This window comes from Sinohyriopsis cumingii, chromosome 8 (genome assembly GCF_028554795.1).
Source record: "Sinohyriopsis cumingii isolate HCF-2022 chromosome 8, ASM2855479v2, whole genome shotgun sequence".
NCBI classification, from domain to species: Eukaryota; Metazoa; Mollusca; class Bivalvia; order Unionida; family Unionidae; genus Sinohyriopsis; species Sinohyriopsis cumingii.
This window is the reverse complement of record NC_142968.1, coordinates 14,271,940-14,288,869: the sequence shown is the minus strand read 5'-3', so window position 1 is coordinate 14,288,869 and position 16,930 is coordinate 14,271,940. Positions and strand designations below refer to the sequence as shown.

Below are 16,930 nucleotides of genomic sequence, written 5' to 3'. Positions count from 1 at the left end.
TTTCTTTTAAATTTTCACTTTGTATTCGAGGAAATAAATTAATTTTTGAATTTTACATAACTTGCTGATTTGCTTCTGTCTGTTACTTAGTGTATTTGCAGACCTATAAACCGATACATATTGACCAGAAAATCTGGACATTTTCTTATAATTTCAATCAATTTGTATATGGATTTTCATTAAAACACTTGATCGTTAATCATCTAATTTTTTGTATGCGAAGGAATTTTTTTCCAAAAGTATGAAAAATAATGTCTATAAATTATTTCATTCAGGGTAAAGATTGTGTACGATAAAATATAGGACCCCAAATTGAGAAGTACTTTTAAATATTTATATAATCATTAGTATCAAATTAACATACATCAGATGTAATTGCACTAAAGCAGCAAGTACAAGTACTTTTCATTATTTCAATTTGTTTAGATATATGTAAATTAGAATAGACAAAGTTAGAAAATGAATAACCATGACTAAGACACATATTTGATCGCATTTTTCATCTTTCACCTCGTGATCAAATAAAATATGCCCCAATATGAGAGATTTCAGTACAATTGTAATCTGTAATGCTGATGATTACGGCAGGATGGGGAGCAGGAGCGGGGTCCGTACCCTCCCCCCACTAGGAAACAAAAATTAACAGCCAACGTACATTCACCTGTGACCTGAAATTTGACGATCATTTTATTTTTGCACATATTTATTGGGTATTATGCACACTTTAAGTAAATAGACACATATATTTTTGCTTTAGTACCCGTTCAAGGAAAGTCAGAGCCCTTTTGAAATTGTGGACACCACCCCACCCCCAAACACCTGACCTGATCAACCTTGATAATTGTGCTTTTACTCTTGTACAAGTGCAATACTATATTCCATTATCAACTGATACCACTGGGTAAACAGTTTCTTTTAGTTGTAGTCATCATGTCCATTGTCCCAAAAACCACATGACTTTGTAATGGTATTTACATGCTAATTAAAAATGCTACAGCTGTGGTCAGGTCATCCAAGCTAAAATACTGTTTGATATCAAGATTCCATACCCCCAGATCAAATTAGTGAGGCTACCAGTAAGGAAAAGAGGCTACCCATAGGGTATTAGTGCTTACTCATTTAATTTTCTCAGCCAGAAACAACTTTTGTACTTGCCGACATAACTATATGCATGGGATAGCAACTACTACATGCACTTGCAGACAAAAATAATATTTTTTGTTGTGAATAGAGATGTTGTATTTGCAAAGAAAATAGGACAGCATGCTAAATGGTAATTCTTGGGATATAACCTAAGTCTATATGGATATAAATACTGTGAATATTTAAACTCTGAAACTGAAGGAAGATGGTAAATATTTTAATAGATTGCATTTACTTTTTAAAATTTTATTGTTTTCTCTCTTTTACAAAAGCTTCAGCTAAACTGGGGCTGTGATGTACAAAATAGCATGAACAGCTGAAATCTCGTATCGGGGCATATTTTATTTTTATCACAAGGTGCAAGAAGAAAAATGTGATGGAAGATATATGCCCCCCCCCCCAAAATAAAGGATAAAATTTGCAATGCTCTGTTAAACAAAGTGAAAAAGATGAAGCCAAGTTAATGATATGGTCCTATCTTATACTCAGGATTGAAAGATGGAAAATGTACAAATTCTGCTGATCAACTTATACACTGTACTCCACAATGACTTTAAATTTAAGACCATAGAGTCATAACACATACATTATTATAAATTATCATTCTCATTGAATTATGAATTAAGACTTACAAGATCAATTAGGAATGGCTTAATTAAATATTAATTAAAAATTAACCCTCATACACCTAAAATTCCTGTAATATAATTAATGTGTACATGTACCAATATTTTACACAACCACAATTGTTTGATTTAAATTTCATTTCCTTCATTCATTGTAAATCAAATTATAATAATATTAAACTGGGAAAGTTCTGCATTATACATGTACATACATAACAATGACACACTATGGTATATACAATCTAACTGAAATAAATACAATTTACAGTATTGTAAACATTTAGCATGAATATGTGCATGAAATCTGTACATTGGTATATACCAGTTTATAAACACAGTACCATAATTCAAAAGATTTTTGTTCTTTGTTTTTAAATTCTATGTATGTATGAATGTATGCATGTATGTATGTATGTATGTATGCATATATGTTGTTGTTGTTGTTGTTGTTGTGGGGTTTAACGCCATTTTTCAGCACACGATAGGCTATACATGGCGGCCAGTATTAATGGTGGAGGAAGAACCCGGAAAACCCCGGAAAGAACCACCGACCCACGAGAAGCTACTGGCAAGCTTTCTTACATGCCCACATTGGCTGAATCTTAGACTCGAACCGCCGCAGACAGAGGTGATATGGCAGTGATCCGTAACGAAGAGCGCTTTAGACCACTCGGCCACTCGGGGCCCCTGTATGCATATATGTATCCTTTCCTTCTGTCTTTCTTCAAAACAATACTTAATATCATACATATGAAACAAATGCTAAAACACTATAAAAAAATTGCTATTTGTGATGCGCGCATTTTTTGATCTAAAAGAAACCATTCAGTTTGTTCTCTCCTATATGTTTAGATTCAACTTGTTGGAGTTAATTAAAAAAAAAAATGGAATAATGGTTCCAAGGAACATATTTTGCCAAAATTATGTGGAACTGGTGATTCATAAAACGTTTTTAAAAGTTATTATATCATGCATGTAGTAATTCAAATAAAAAAAGAATGGTAATTCAATCACAGTCAATGGCTACCAATCATCTAATCTTCACTTCAGTGAAGGATTGTGAAAATGAATGCAGGCTGATTTTTAAAGGATGATTTTCAGCTCTTAATTTACAGAAGACAGCTAAATTAATTAAGGATGTACTGATCAAACAAAGTATTAAACAATGATAATATTATGCAAATTAATCAACAGTAATTTCTTTTAACATGTGAAAGACACACTTTTGTCATCATTTTCAAAAATCTATCAACGAAATCTATAACTTTCATTATATTTCCACTTTCTTTTTTATAATTAATATGATGCCCAAAAGATTAGTGGAATATAGATGTATGAAATGTATCGATATAAATCTTATATTTTACATTACCCCCCTGCAGTTTAAATTTTTAGCATGTAGGGTGTTTTTTGACACTGTTCATGATAAAGATACATTCTCAAGAATCTAACTGCTGGCAGTAACAAAAGTACCTGCTACTTTATTATATAACTAATGTTAATTATCAGTTATGAACCATGAATACACAACCAACAATACACTATGGTATATACAATATAATTGCAGTGTGTTATGGTGTTTTCAATTTCTTTTCCAGTATTTTGGTGTTTCTATGCATCCCCTTGACTGAACATTTTATCACAATATTCACATCTAAATGGCTTCTCTCCAGTATGTATTCTCATTTGGTTCTTCAAGTTACTACTTGTCCTGAGGTGTCATTGGATAGTTTCGTATTTTGACACCCCCCTAATTTTTAAGGTAGAAGGCATGAGCCTAATTATCACAAGCCTAGGATTTATAAATTCACACAGAAGCTAAATGTGTAATGTGGTTGAGATTTACTTTGAGTTAGGCTTGGAAATGGGTTGGCTTGTTGGTGACTGCCTGTCACAGTCAGGCGAGCATTGGAGATCGAATGTGTAACTTGGGCTGCAAATGAGCAGCCGACTTGGCTTACATATTTACATGTGTCTGCTACAGAGGTTAATATCTACAAAATCTAGATGGTTGAGGGTGATGAAAAGTATGCTAATTTGTTATAGTACCAGTGAACTTGATTCATGCATAAGGCACATACTGATTCTTTCAGCTGCCTTGTCACAAGAAAATATTCAAAATAGCTCTTTCCTCTCAAAAATTAATGTAAAAAAGAGGGGTTATTGGCAGTGTTGGTTCAGTATAAAAGCCACCAGTTTCATTAGGAATTAACCTGATTGCCACAGTTAAAATCTCACATGTATGCTTTCTACAAAAATCATTTGTTTTTCTTTGTATCTTCAGTGTAAAATTATTCTCATTTTTCTGCAGTAGGTCATTGTTGGATGAAAATTCACCAGATAAATTGTCCAGTGAGACCTTAAGAACCGGTGTCATTTTTCAGTCTTGTCAAATGTGATTCACTGTGTCATAAATCATTTCCTTGAATCTGTCAAAGTTAGATATTCCAAACATACACTTCCTATAGATTTGATAGCACTTAATCATAGTAGAAAAAGGGAGTTAACTCAACACTGTTAAGAGTTACCAGGTATTGCTCCTGATACATTCTGCTAATGAACAACAAAAGCCTTATAAGTTTCATGCAAGGTGATTTAATTAAAGTATTTCACATACTTATTAAGTTCCTCAATATTTTCAGTACATACTTAGTATATTTTCCTAATTTAATGTTGAGTGCCTTAATTTAATGCTTTTACATACATATCTACTCATGATGTAATGTTTCAATGCATAGATTTCATCTTATTTCCAGAAATTTAAGTTACAATGACCTACATATAAGAAATTCAGGGTTTTATTTTCTTGTAGGCCTCAAGGTGTATGGGAGCACACCTGCCGAAATGAAAAAGATTTCCTTGGGAGTCAACTGCACCAAGTGTTGTGGAGCTTTAACAAGAACAAATGTATCTGGATCAGCTTCACTGGAGTTTTTGGGGAGTTATGTGAAATGGATATCTCATTTTTGGCGAATTATGTGAAATGGATGTCCCTTTTTACATTGTGTTATTTCTCCTCCCATGTTTTAATTTGCATGATTTTCTGTTTGCTTTAGATTTGATTCTATGCAGGTTAAAATCACTAGCAAAACAAACTTCTCTAAATAGCAACAGGTTCAGCAATACCGGTAATATGTGATGGCCAGTGGAAAAATGTGATGCAAAGGTGACCTTCTTAATGTTCTTAAAATACATTATCCATAAATATTGTTTTATCAATAGATGGGATGAATCTGGGTATAGAATTTCAGTTTAAATTTCCCAACTGATATGGTTCAGTTTGCAAAGATTGGTCCATACATTTTATGTTACCTGATGAATTACCTCCCTTACAGTCTATCTAAGATTTCTCTGTTTTAGTATAGATTTGACATTCTTCATGAAATCAGTGAGAGAGTTCTGGTCAGTTTATATATGCTGTGCATCGTTCATATTTTGTTAAGTACTTAGCATACACATGTTGCAGTTATTTTACAGGAGAATCAGCTTGGCTTTTTTTTTGCATCTTTTATTCCTTACATTTTGAGATTTCATAAATAGTACTATTTTTGTTGCGAGATATCACAGATATCACCAGGCACTAACACTACACGTTATATTAGCTATGAAAAATGATGACATTGACTTGTTATAAGGAAAATGTATGTTTAAGCATGGAAAGTAAAATGAAAGTATGAAGGTGTCTCATAGCTTTTGCTCTTTATCATGGCTCTCGATCATCGACAAATGCCATACATTATAGGAAACAGACAATTGTGAATTTTACACATGTTGAGGTTGCGTTTTATTCAGAATTGCCCAAAGTTTTGAAACTGAGAAGCATTTCCCCTAATCTGACTGGCATATAAATTCGTAAGGTCTCAATGGATAGTTGAACTTGATTCATGCATAAGGCACATACTAATTTTTTTAGCTGCCTTGTCACAGGAAATAGCTCTTTCCTCTCAAAAATGAATGTAAAAAAGAAGGGTTGTTGGCAGTGTTGGTTCAGTATAAAAGCCACCAGTTGCATTAGGAATTAACCTGATTGCCACAGTTAAAATCTCACATGTATGCTTTCAACAAAATTCATTAGTTTGTTTTTCTTTGTATCTTCAGTGTAAAATTATTCTCATTTTTCTGCAGTAGGTCATTGTCGGATGAAAATTCACCAGATAAAATGTCCAGTGAGACCTGAACATTTTTATCACAAACTTTACATTTGAATGTTTTCTTTTTCCATTATGTCCCATCACGTGTTTGTCAGGATCACCAATGCACCTAAATATTTAATCAGAAACTGCATATTTGAAAGGTCCTTGTTCAGAATGATCTTTCATGTGCTTATTTAAAGAGCTCTTCCAGCTAAACAATTTATCACAAACTTCACATTTGAATGGTTTTTCTCCAGTATGTCTAGTCATGTGCTTCAAGAGATGGCCACTGCACCTAAACATTTTATTACAAAATGCACATTTGAATGGTTTTTGTCCTGTATGAACTTTCATATGGTCATTTAAAGAACCTTTCCAACTAAACATTTTATCACAAATTTCACATTTGAATGCTTTTTCTCCATTATGTCCTGTCATGTGCTTCACAAGATAACGACTGCACCTAAACATTTTATCACATAATGCACATTTAAATGGTTGTTGTCCTGTATGATTGTTCACATGGTTATTTAAAGAGCTTTTCCAGCTAAACAGTTTATCACAAATGTCACATTTGAATGCTTTTTCTCCAGTATGCATTTTCATGTGCGTTTTTAAATTACTTCTCTCACTGAACAGTTTATTACAAACTTCACATTTGAATGGTTTTTCTCCAGTATGTATCCTCATGTGATTCCTAAGAAGACCAGTCTGTCGAAATGTTTTATCACAAACTTCGCATTTGAACGGTTTTTCTCCAGTATGTATCCTTGTATGTTTTTTCAAATCACCACTGTGATTGAACATTTTATCACAAAATTCGCATTTGAATGGTTTTTCTCCAGTGTGCACCCTCATGTGCGTTTTCAAATTATCACGCTGACTGAACATTTTATCACACTCTACACATTTGAATGGTTGTTCTCCAGTATGCATTCTCATGTGGTTATCTAAATGAGCACTCCGTCGAAACAATTTATTGCAAACTACACATTTGAATGTTTTTTCTCCAGTATGCATTCTCATGTGGGTCTTCAAGTTGCTCTTCTGACTAAACATTTTTTCACAAACTTCACATCTGAATGGTTTTTCCCCAGTATGTATCCTCATGTGCTTCCGTAGAACACCATTCTGACTAAACATTTTATCGCAAACTTCACATTTGAATGGTTTTTCTCCAGTGTGTATCCTCGTATGCTTTTTTAAATCACCCTTATGACTAAACAATTTATCACAAAAATCACATTTGAATGTTTTTTCTCCTTTAGGAATCAAGTTGGGCTTTAAATTATCATCATGGCAGAACATTTTATCACAAATATATCGCTTTAATGGTTTTACTCCCCTGGATCGTATGGTTAAGTTAGGCTAGGTCTACCACTGTGCCACCAGCCAACCTGTCCGAGGTCGACGAATTTGAATAGTTAGTCCCTATGGACAAATGAATTTGTAGGTATATCAAGCCAATTTAATCAACAAATTGTATTGTATGTTTTGTCAAAATAAAAGAAATTATTTAAACCAAGAGAAAAATAAACAACAAATTATGTATGTTTCCCTGTGGCCTAACGAATATATTGTCTGAAACGCTGTAATACTGCCGTACTTCGTGTTATAATCGATACATATTAAAACCGTTTTGCTTTTGCTGTATGGTTACAATTGTGAAGTTCCTATAATTTTGACTCTCTCTCTCTATTCCTGTTTGTAAAAATGTCTCTTACAATCGAAGTGTGTAAATGTAAACAAAATTGCAAATGGTGGTTTAGTCTGGTTCCCCACCTGTATGTTATTTTTCCCATTACACACCGTTGATCACGAGATAATATGGCGGCGGCCTTCGACTGACTACATATTGAATCAGCTCATAATTATTAGCTCCAGTTCAGTCCCAATCTATTTTTAGAGCTTTTTTATTTTCTTTCTGTCTCCTTTTGGTGGTGATACATGAGTTAGGTTAAGACATTCTTGATATGGATTTAACGGTAATTATTTTTTCTTTAGAATATGAGCTCATGGTGTGGTTGTCTGTGTGGATTATGGACGTTTCGCCCCATGGACGTTTCGACCCAGGACATTTCGCCCCACATGGTATATGGACGTTTCGCCCCATGGACGTTTCGGCCCAGGACATTTCGCCCCACATCAATGGAAATATCGGACATTTATAGAAATTCACAAGCATTACACCATTGTCTTCGTTTACTTTAGGGGCCTACCATTAAGATTTAATTTCATGCCCCATAATCCCATCACTCTCATCCATTTCAATTACATTCAGCGTGCTGTTATATCAGACAGTATTTTCCTTTTTTTTCTTCATTTATGTAATAAGACTGATCAGAAAATTAATCTATCGTTTACAGTGATCATTTTCTATACGGCAGTACTTTTATTTTCGCTGTTACACAAACTGATGAAAACCACTTTTACCGTTTGTAGGAAACTGGCATATCGCCACTTATCAATCATGCTGTTCGTTTACCCAATCAGCGAGCGTAAATTAGACACAGCTTAAAAGGGGGATATATATATATATATATATATATATATATATATATATATATATATATATATACAATGCAACCACAGATTGTATACAGCAATAACCATTCATTTACAGTAAACGTAAGATCTGTGGGATCTTCTGGTCTGGTTGCGGACCTGGTCCGGTTGACCATTCTAACTAGGTTCGTCTAAGCTACCCTGGATGCCTCAGGTTGTAATGGTTCTGCATGCACGTCTATAACCTCATTAACCAGTTTCAAACAAATTCTCTTTCCCTAATGCCTTGGCCTAAACGAAAACCAAACCGTATACATGTATGTATATGTATGGATCAATGTATTAATGTATGTTGTGTTTGTATGTATGTATTCATGTATCTTGTGTATGTATGTATGTATGTATGTGTGTATGTATGTTGTGTATGTATGTATGTATGTATGACTGACTGATTGACTGACTGACTTTATTTCCTCTTAAAAAGAGATTACATCAGATTAAACAAATTCATGGTAATACAAGATCATAAAATAGAACAGAAAATTGACAAAAATACAATAGTAATATTGTGTCAGCTACCGTATTGACAAAACGAAATATCTCAATACCTGCAATTATGCAAATCTGCAATCATTTTGGCGGAGCATGGCACTGATCTTTTAACAGTTGCTTGATGATGATAATATTTCGAAAAGTTAATACGTCTATAGTGTTATGTGCTTAACATTAAGTTCGAGATAGCAACGAAAATGAAATGAAAAACTTATAACAGTGTAATTCTATATGTAGTTTTTTTTTCTTCATGTGACGCATGTATTTATGCATATATATATACTTGTTTGCGCGTATGCGTGCGTGCATACATTTATCTATGACTGACTGTCTAAATGACTTAGTTACCTCTTCAACAAAGAGTATATCAGGTTGCTAAGATACATATTATACATATCATAGGATTATGAGACACATCATAGACGAGAACGCAAGCATGATATGTATGTCTGTATGTATGTATGTATGTATGTAAGGACAGATTATTGTATAGATGGATGGATGGATGAAGAAATTTCTTTCATTATTGGCAGCGTATAATTTATTAAAAATGCTAAGTTAATATAGCAGAAGCTTGGAAGACGATCTTTTACTGTATATAATAAAGCGATATTTCTGGATTAATTACCTTGATACCACATTTAGTAGATTATTTAAACATGAAGATCAAAGAAGTTACCTGGCTGTAATTAAGTCCTATTAACACTTGATGGGAGCAATAGTGAACGCCAAAACATTTTCTTTTTCTTTATGGCACCAGACAGATGCATCCCTACTTATAAAAAAATTAAAGTTGTTTTATATGTGTATGTTTTCCTCAAAGGTATGTCGTTTGTTTACTTTATACAAGATTTTTGAGCAAATATTTTCAAAATTTTGTTGGGGTATTTATGTATTTCCCTAGTGTAATCTATAGGGGTTGTTCATCCTAGTCCGGTTTTTGTCACCTTACTCGAAATCCCTCCCCATAATTTCAAGTTGACCTTGGCTAGAGGACGGGACAGCCACTAAATCAAATTATCCATGTTTTATTATTATATTTTCTTATTGGATACAATCCATCCAATGATAATTTGCCATTGTTTTATTATTTTAAATTTAATTTGGGATTTTTATTTTAAATTTAATTTGGAATTTGAGCGAATAAACGGTGTATTATATTTAAACGACAAATAAACCATATTGTTTTGTATGATTGATATACTGAGACAGGCTGTACTCGAGTGAGGGTCCATACTTTATTTAATTGTACTTCTTCCGACTGGAGCAGGCCGTCTTTTTAACTATTTAGAATAATGCCAAAGAATTCAGATCACAAGGGACACTTAATTATACTTTTGATCATTTTAAAGTAAAATGAAGAACGTGGTGTAATGCTGATGAATTTCTATAAATGTCCGATATTTCCATTAATGTGGGCCGAAACGTCCATGGGGCGAAACGTCCATATACCATGTGGGGCGAAATGTCCATTGAAGTGGGGCAAAATGTCCATTGAAGTGGGGCGAAATGTCTTGGGCCGAAACGTCCATGGGGCGAAACGTCCAGGTACCGTCTGTGTGTTTCGGCGACAGTGTACAGTGAATAATGGCTTGGTGATGATCCGGAAGTGAAATATGTATTCCATTGTTGCTGGTTTGTTTACAGTCCAGCCTCTCAAAGATAAGTCGGAAAACTAATAACAAGAGCTTCAACGTGAAATCATTCTTTGAAGGTATTTTAGATTAAAATATGATTTGTATTGATTGTCGCACAGTGGAAAGTTCAGTACTGAGAAACGAATGTTGAGAATATATAGTAAAATTAATTGTGTTCTGGGTCCATATAGGTGACACTCTTTAATGTTTTACTTTTTCAAAGGCTTATATATATATATATATATATATATATATATATATATATATATATATATATATACACACACACACACACACACAGGGGCGGTGTAAGGCTCACTGGTGCCCTAAGCACTGACAAATCTTGGTGCCCCCCTCCTTTCCACGCTGATCCAGTCCATTTTAGTTGTTGACCTGTCTGACCAGATATACAATGCAGGTTGCAGCAGTACAAAAATTTATTCATATGATAGCATAATATACTTAGGCTACATAAAGTTCTACAAAAATGCAATACAACATTTATTTTAATATTTCAAAAGTTAAATGTATCAAAGTTCCAATTGCAATGACCTGAAAGGCATTTTTCTACATTTCATTTTCGCAAAATCACTGATAACATCCTCGAAATTAATACTTCTCAGAATGTCTGCTTCAATTGTTAATATACACAGTGAGTTGAGTCTTTCTTGAAGCATAACTGATCTATTTGGGTTTTTTTACACGTTTAAGTTGTGAGAAAGACCTCTCTGTTGTGCAGTTGGTGACCATTAATGTTAAAAATATTCTTAAGGCAATTTCAACAGTTGGAAAGGCACTCTCTAGTTTGTCTTCTGTAATTGTGTTGTAAAGTTCCATGTGAGTGAAAGATGTTTTCTTGGGTGTTTTAAACTTATGAAGAACATATGAATGGAACTGCTGAAGCTCTGTAGACAAAGTGTTGTTCATGTCATCTGGATAAGCATCAATGAGCGTCTGACAAGTCTTTGAGTACCTTTCACTTTCTGATAATTTGGAATTAGCACCTTGTTGGGTGGCGTTAGGAACATCTGTCAAACAAGAGAATCTGTCTGCTATTTCAGTGTACACCTTTCGTCTCCTCCTCATTTCCGTTTCTAACTTTTCAACAATTACATAAAAAGTGGAGATACGGAATTTGTCTCTGGCACTGAGAATGACCTCTGGTGCATTTCCATCGTTGGGCATTCTCTGTCTTAAACGCTTACGCGTTTGAGTTGCTTTGTATTCTACACCAGGGAGCATGTCCTTTGCAAGTGATTCAAATCTCTCAAACTCATCTCTTGATGTGTGCAACTGGTCTGCCAATGATGAATACAAATCTGCACATGTTTGCAATATCACATTTTCACTTTGAAGAAGTTGACTTGTCCTATGAAACTTTTCCAAAGTTTCATTCCAAAAATTCAGTATGAAGACAAATTCCACTTCTTGCATCTTGTTTGCAATATTCTTTGCCTTCCTTCTAGTGTCACCTTTTTGCAACTGGTCATCTGATAAATCTTCCCAAGCTTCTAGAATCTTGAAGAAAGAGTTGATAATTGCTGCAGTTGCCACAGCATGTGCTTCCCATCTGGTGTCTGAAAGTGATTTCAACACTTTTTCATTTCCAATGCAATCTTTGAGAATTCTCCACCGAGCAGTTGAGGCTGAAAAGAATGTGTAGAGCAGTTGTACAGTGGAAAAGAAATCTACTGCAACTTGACAGCAATCCACAGCACTTCGTCCAACTAAATTTAGTGAATGAGCTGCACAGGGTACATAAATGGCAAATTGATTTGCATGCAAAAGTTTTTGCTGCATGCCATTGTAACGTCCAGACATGTTGGCAGCATTGTCTTATGACTGCTGTCTGCATTTAGCAAAATCCAATTTACAATCATCACATAAGTACTTCAACACCTGCTGTGCCATAGCTTCACCAGTGTGGTTTTGTAATTCCAAAAATGTGATAAATCGTTTAACTGGCTGTCCATCTTGCAAGTATCTGAGCACTATGCTCAGTTGGTCAAGATGCGAAAGATCAGGTGTTGAGTTCACAGACAGACTGAAGTACCCAGAAACATTAATTTCGTCAATGATGACGGAGTGCACTTTCTTTGCCATTAACTCAATAAGTTCCTCACATATCGTTTTGGACAGGTACGAAGGGTTGCCTTTTCCAGCATTGCCATACCGTGATATGTGAGCAGCCAAGAATGGGTCAAACTGACTTATCAATTCAAATAGCCCTAAATAATTCCCATTATTGAGAGACCCAAATATTTCTACTTTTCCTCGGAATGCCAATCCTCGTTCAACCAGTGTGCAAATGACTGCTACAACACGCCGAAGCACATTCTCCCAGTAATTGTACTCCTCTTCAATTTGTTTTTCCAGTGGTTGTGTCAAGCCTAAGCCTTGTTTCCGAGTTGAATATGTCAACATGGCATCTCGGTGAGTTGTACTTTTTTCATGGTTGTTAATTACAGCAGTGTTTCGCCAATCACTGAATCCTTCATTTCTAGCAAAATGCGTTGAGCCTTTGGGCGCAAATAGTTTACAAACAAAACAGTAAACTGATCCTTTTGAAGGAGAGTACAACAGCCATTCTCTCTTGTAGTGTTCACCATTGACTTTTATTCCAGAAAAGATTTTCTGTGAACAGTATCTCTTTGGCTTCCAAATGATGAAATTACGACACGATTTGTGAAATGGTCCATTGTGGTGCTGACATTCCCTGGGTCCACAAGCAACCCAATAAGTCACATCATCACCATAAAATTCATCCCACAACCCTGGGTCCTTAGCTTTGTTCATTTCATCCTTGGTCAGTTCTCTAAACTTCTTGGACAGTTCAAACGCATTTACACATCTTGTCGTAGAACTAGGTCCAGGTTGTGGCACTTCATCATGTGCAACGTCATCATGAAAATCTGGCCTTGCACCAACACTGCCTGTTTCTGATGAAGGAGATAGATTTGATTTGATTCACTTGCTGTCTCTGAAGACTGACACTGGTTTTGATCTGGATCATCTTTCTCTGCAGTTTGTAAGAAGAAATCTGTCAGCTTTACTGTCTTGGCTACAACAGACAGATTCTTTTGCTCATTCTCTTTTGCACGTGTTCTCTTTTGCGCACCACTCAACTGAACACGCTTCATGACAACTGAATTTGGCTCCATAAAAAGTCTCAAAAAAGATCGACAGATAAGAGACAACTATTTATACTAATTAAATAAAGGATCATTGAAGTTGTATGACAACTTACCAATGCAGTGGTCTTAGATTTCCAAGGATATCGCACACATTATGTCTGAGGCACAGAGGTCAGTTGAGAATATTCCACAACAGGAAACATGTGACAGTGTTAATGATCTTACTGACCGACAGAGGTCAGAGTGCACTGCGCCAGCAGTGCTCCTTGTGGTACACCTGGGAAAATAACCCTAGGGTGCACCATGATCATGAAACAGAACATTATGATCAATTTGCACTAGTTTTATCAATTTTTTTTTACAAATCTTCATTCATTTTTTTCTTTTCACCCTTTTCTCAACTTTGTGGTGCCCCCTTTGGCCCAGGTGCCCTAAGCACATGCTTAGTCTGCTTAATGGTTAATACGCCCCTGTGTGTGTATATATATATATATATATATATATATATACACACACACACACACGCTGGCTATTAAAAAATACCTTACATATCTCAGGTACTGTTCGAAGAACGTCTGATTCACTTTATATTGGTGTACAATCGATGAGTGTAATATGAATTGTAGAGTATATAGCTTCGCCTTACTTTAGATGTGCATCTCCCGAATCCCGCTAGCTCCGCCTGGTTATTTTCACTTCATATACTTCAGAAATAGATGTTGTGAAGAATCGAATTTTGAATTGCAGTGAACGTTAGAGTTGAAGGCATTGAGCATTAAATTTTCATCACATTTAAGCCAGAAAAGTCTTTGTGAAGGGTCACTTCGACCTTTCTTCGTTCACCTTCCCCCATGTCAGTGTAAACTTCAAAGGGGCAGAATTCCAACTCAGTGAAATTAACCAGGGTATCTGAGCACGGTCATTAGAAAGTAAATATTTGAGCTACCAACCCTAACCGCTTGTTAGGAACATATGTCCCCTTATCATTTTTTCAAAGGGAAATTGTCACGCACGGTCGTTCACAGATTCTGAGTTGTCTAAACTTGATGAAAGGAATTATTTCTTTGGGAAAAATTAGGGACCGCTGCCTACGATTGGGCACAATAAATTTGGGCGTACACTTCAGAGCAATCAGACTTTAAAGTGACGACCTTAGTCGAAATTCTTTAGTCTGAAAATCTCCTGGAAGAGAAAAGAGTCTCGACTCCGTGGAAAGCATAAAGAGATTAGTGCTTTCCTCGTGAAACAAGAAAGGGACCAGGTGGTCGTCTTGTAAAAAGAAAGGTTTAGTGCTAGTAAGCACAAGTTCTGAAAGAGAACAGCAATAAGGTACGCAGTTTTAGTTCCAGGTAATGTTCTATTATTTGATTGTTTGTTTTACCCAAATGTGTTTGCTATGTCTAGGTTTCCATATTATGTATCGTTTATTCAATTCATGGAAATGTGTTGATGCTAGAGTTGTTATACAATTTATTTTATTCAATTTCATGGAAAGTGTTGATGCAAGAGTTATTATGCAATTTATTTTATTCAATTTCATGGAAACTGTTGATGCTAGAATTTTTATGCAATTTACCGTTTAATTTTACAGTTATTAGTTCATTGGTAGAATTGATTGCATGCAATCTAAATGTTCGTATGTGTACGATTTCATAGGGTTAGATGAAATAACTTCTTTTGTTTGTTAGGACGATACAGATATCGTCAGTTAATGATACTTTGATAATTATATCTGATTTTGTAATGTTTGAATAATCTTGTAGGTTAAGGATTGCTTCGAGTTACAATTTGTGAATTTCATGCAGTAGTAATCGAACATGAAGTAGCATGGAAAAGAATACGACAGTAGTCAGTAGATGCTCACGTGATATTTTAAGACTTGCCTCTGGAAGCGAGGTCAATGTCCTACCGTACTGTCAGAATTTACGCAGTTTGTGGATAGCAACATGCTCTGAATAACGCATGTGAATTTTACGTACCTCTAAAGAGTGGGGTATACAGAATTATGGGGTAATTTTGTTCTTTAAGGAACAGCTTTCTGAGAGAGACGAGACAGTGTGGAGACAGAAGACCGAGGAAAAGAAGGACGAGGTCAGAAAAAAAGGACCAGGAAGTCCATGAAGGGACATAACATAGAACTTAGGAAGGATGAACTAGGAGACGTTGATATACGGTCAAAGAGAAGGAAGGTGATGCACATAAATCGTGGACATTGCGCTCATTTCACCTCTCGTTATGTTGATGGGATAAATCCAAATTGGATACACCTGATAAATGATGTTGATATAATCTAACTTGAACTGGAACTGCCGTTATTAATTTTTTTGTCAAAAGAGGGATCGTATTACTTTATTTCTTCCCAGTATTCTCGCTCAGTTCTCTGTTATAATTTCATTCTTCTTTCACTCCTGCCGGACTATAATATCGAGGGAGGTCATCCTCTAGATAACACCAGCCAAATCCAGTTAACCACCCCTCTTACTAAGGGGGCGACGTTACAGATGTAAATGAAAAAGAAAGCATATAATTTGTCTTTATTATTATTATTATTATTATTATTATTTTGTTTTTTACATCTTATGTATTTGGCAATTCATTCATTGCACTTTTAGAAGATGGTATTGTCACGTCTGGAAAAAATCGTTTTCCATATTTTAATAACTGCTTAAAATAGTGTACTTTTGATTGATTCATGCTGATTGTCTGAAAACAAGGCGGCAGTCATTTTAGTTAGCTGTGTGCTTAAATCATGTACGATTTCCACAAGTACAATATCCAAAGACATGTCAGCCATATAATATGAAAGTAACGTAGAGGAATACCAACCCTATCTTCATTGTATATGTTGTAATTGTAAATGACTTCACATTACACCCGTCACTCTCCCAGAAGTTCATAATATCCGTAGAGCAAGTACAGTGCAGCGCAGGGAGCACAGGAAACACGGAACCCGACTAAAGTGGTAGAGGATAGTTTTGTCAATAGACCCCTGTCAAATTTCTTAACGCTATATTGTGACTTTTTCAGCTGTTATTGTTAGATTAGTCACTAACGGAATTTGTCGAATGCATCATGTTTTTACTTTTGTATGCTCTCAAAAAAGAACACAATTAAGAGCGACTACGGTGACTGAAGTAAGGGGCGGCACCTCTAATTCTAAACGGAATAGGTCAACGTCGTTTAAACCTAACATCTCGATT

General features: G+C 35.2%; 1 protein-coding gene and 1 long non-coding RNA gene across 2 annotated transcripts; one reads left to right on the top strand and one right to left on the bottom strand.

The window, feature by feature from the left end:
- Positions 1 to 4,348: 4,348 nt before the first annotated feature.
- LOC149793013 (uncharacterized) lies at positions 4,349 to 7,679 on the bottom strand. The gene has a single exon (XM_089966888.1). The coding sequence runs from the start codon at positions 7,208 to 7,210 to the stop codon at positions 6,038 to 6,040; it is 1,173 nt and encodes a 390-aa protein (XP_089823014.1). The 5' UTR covers positions 7,211 to 7,679; the 3' UTR covers positions 4,349 to 6,037.
- Positions 7,680 to 7,734: 55 nt separating this feature from the next.
- On the top strand, positions 7,735 to 16,030 carry LOC149793012 (uncharacterized). Its single transcript, XR_016422690.1, has 2 exons — positions 7,735 to 7,887; positions 15,759 to 16,030. It is a non-coding gene; the product is annotated as an uncharacterized LOC149793012 (long non-coding RNA).
- Positions 16,031 to 16,930: the final 900 nt, after the last annotated feature.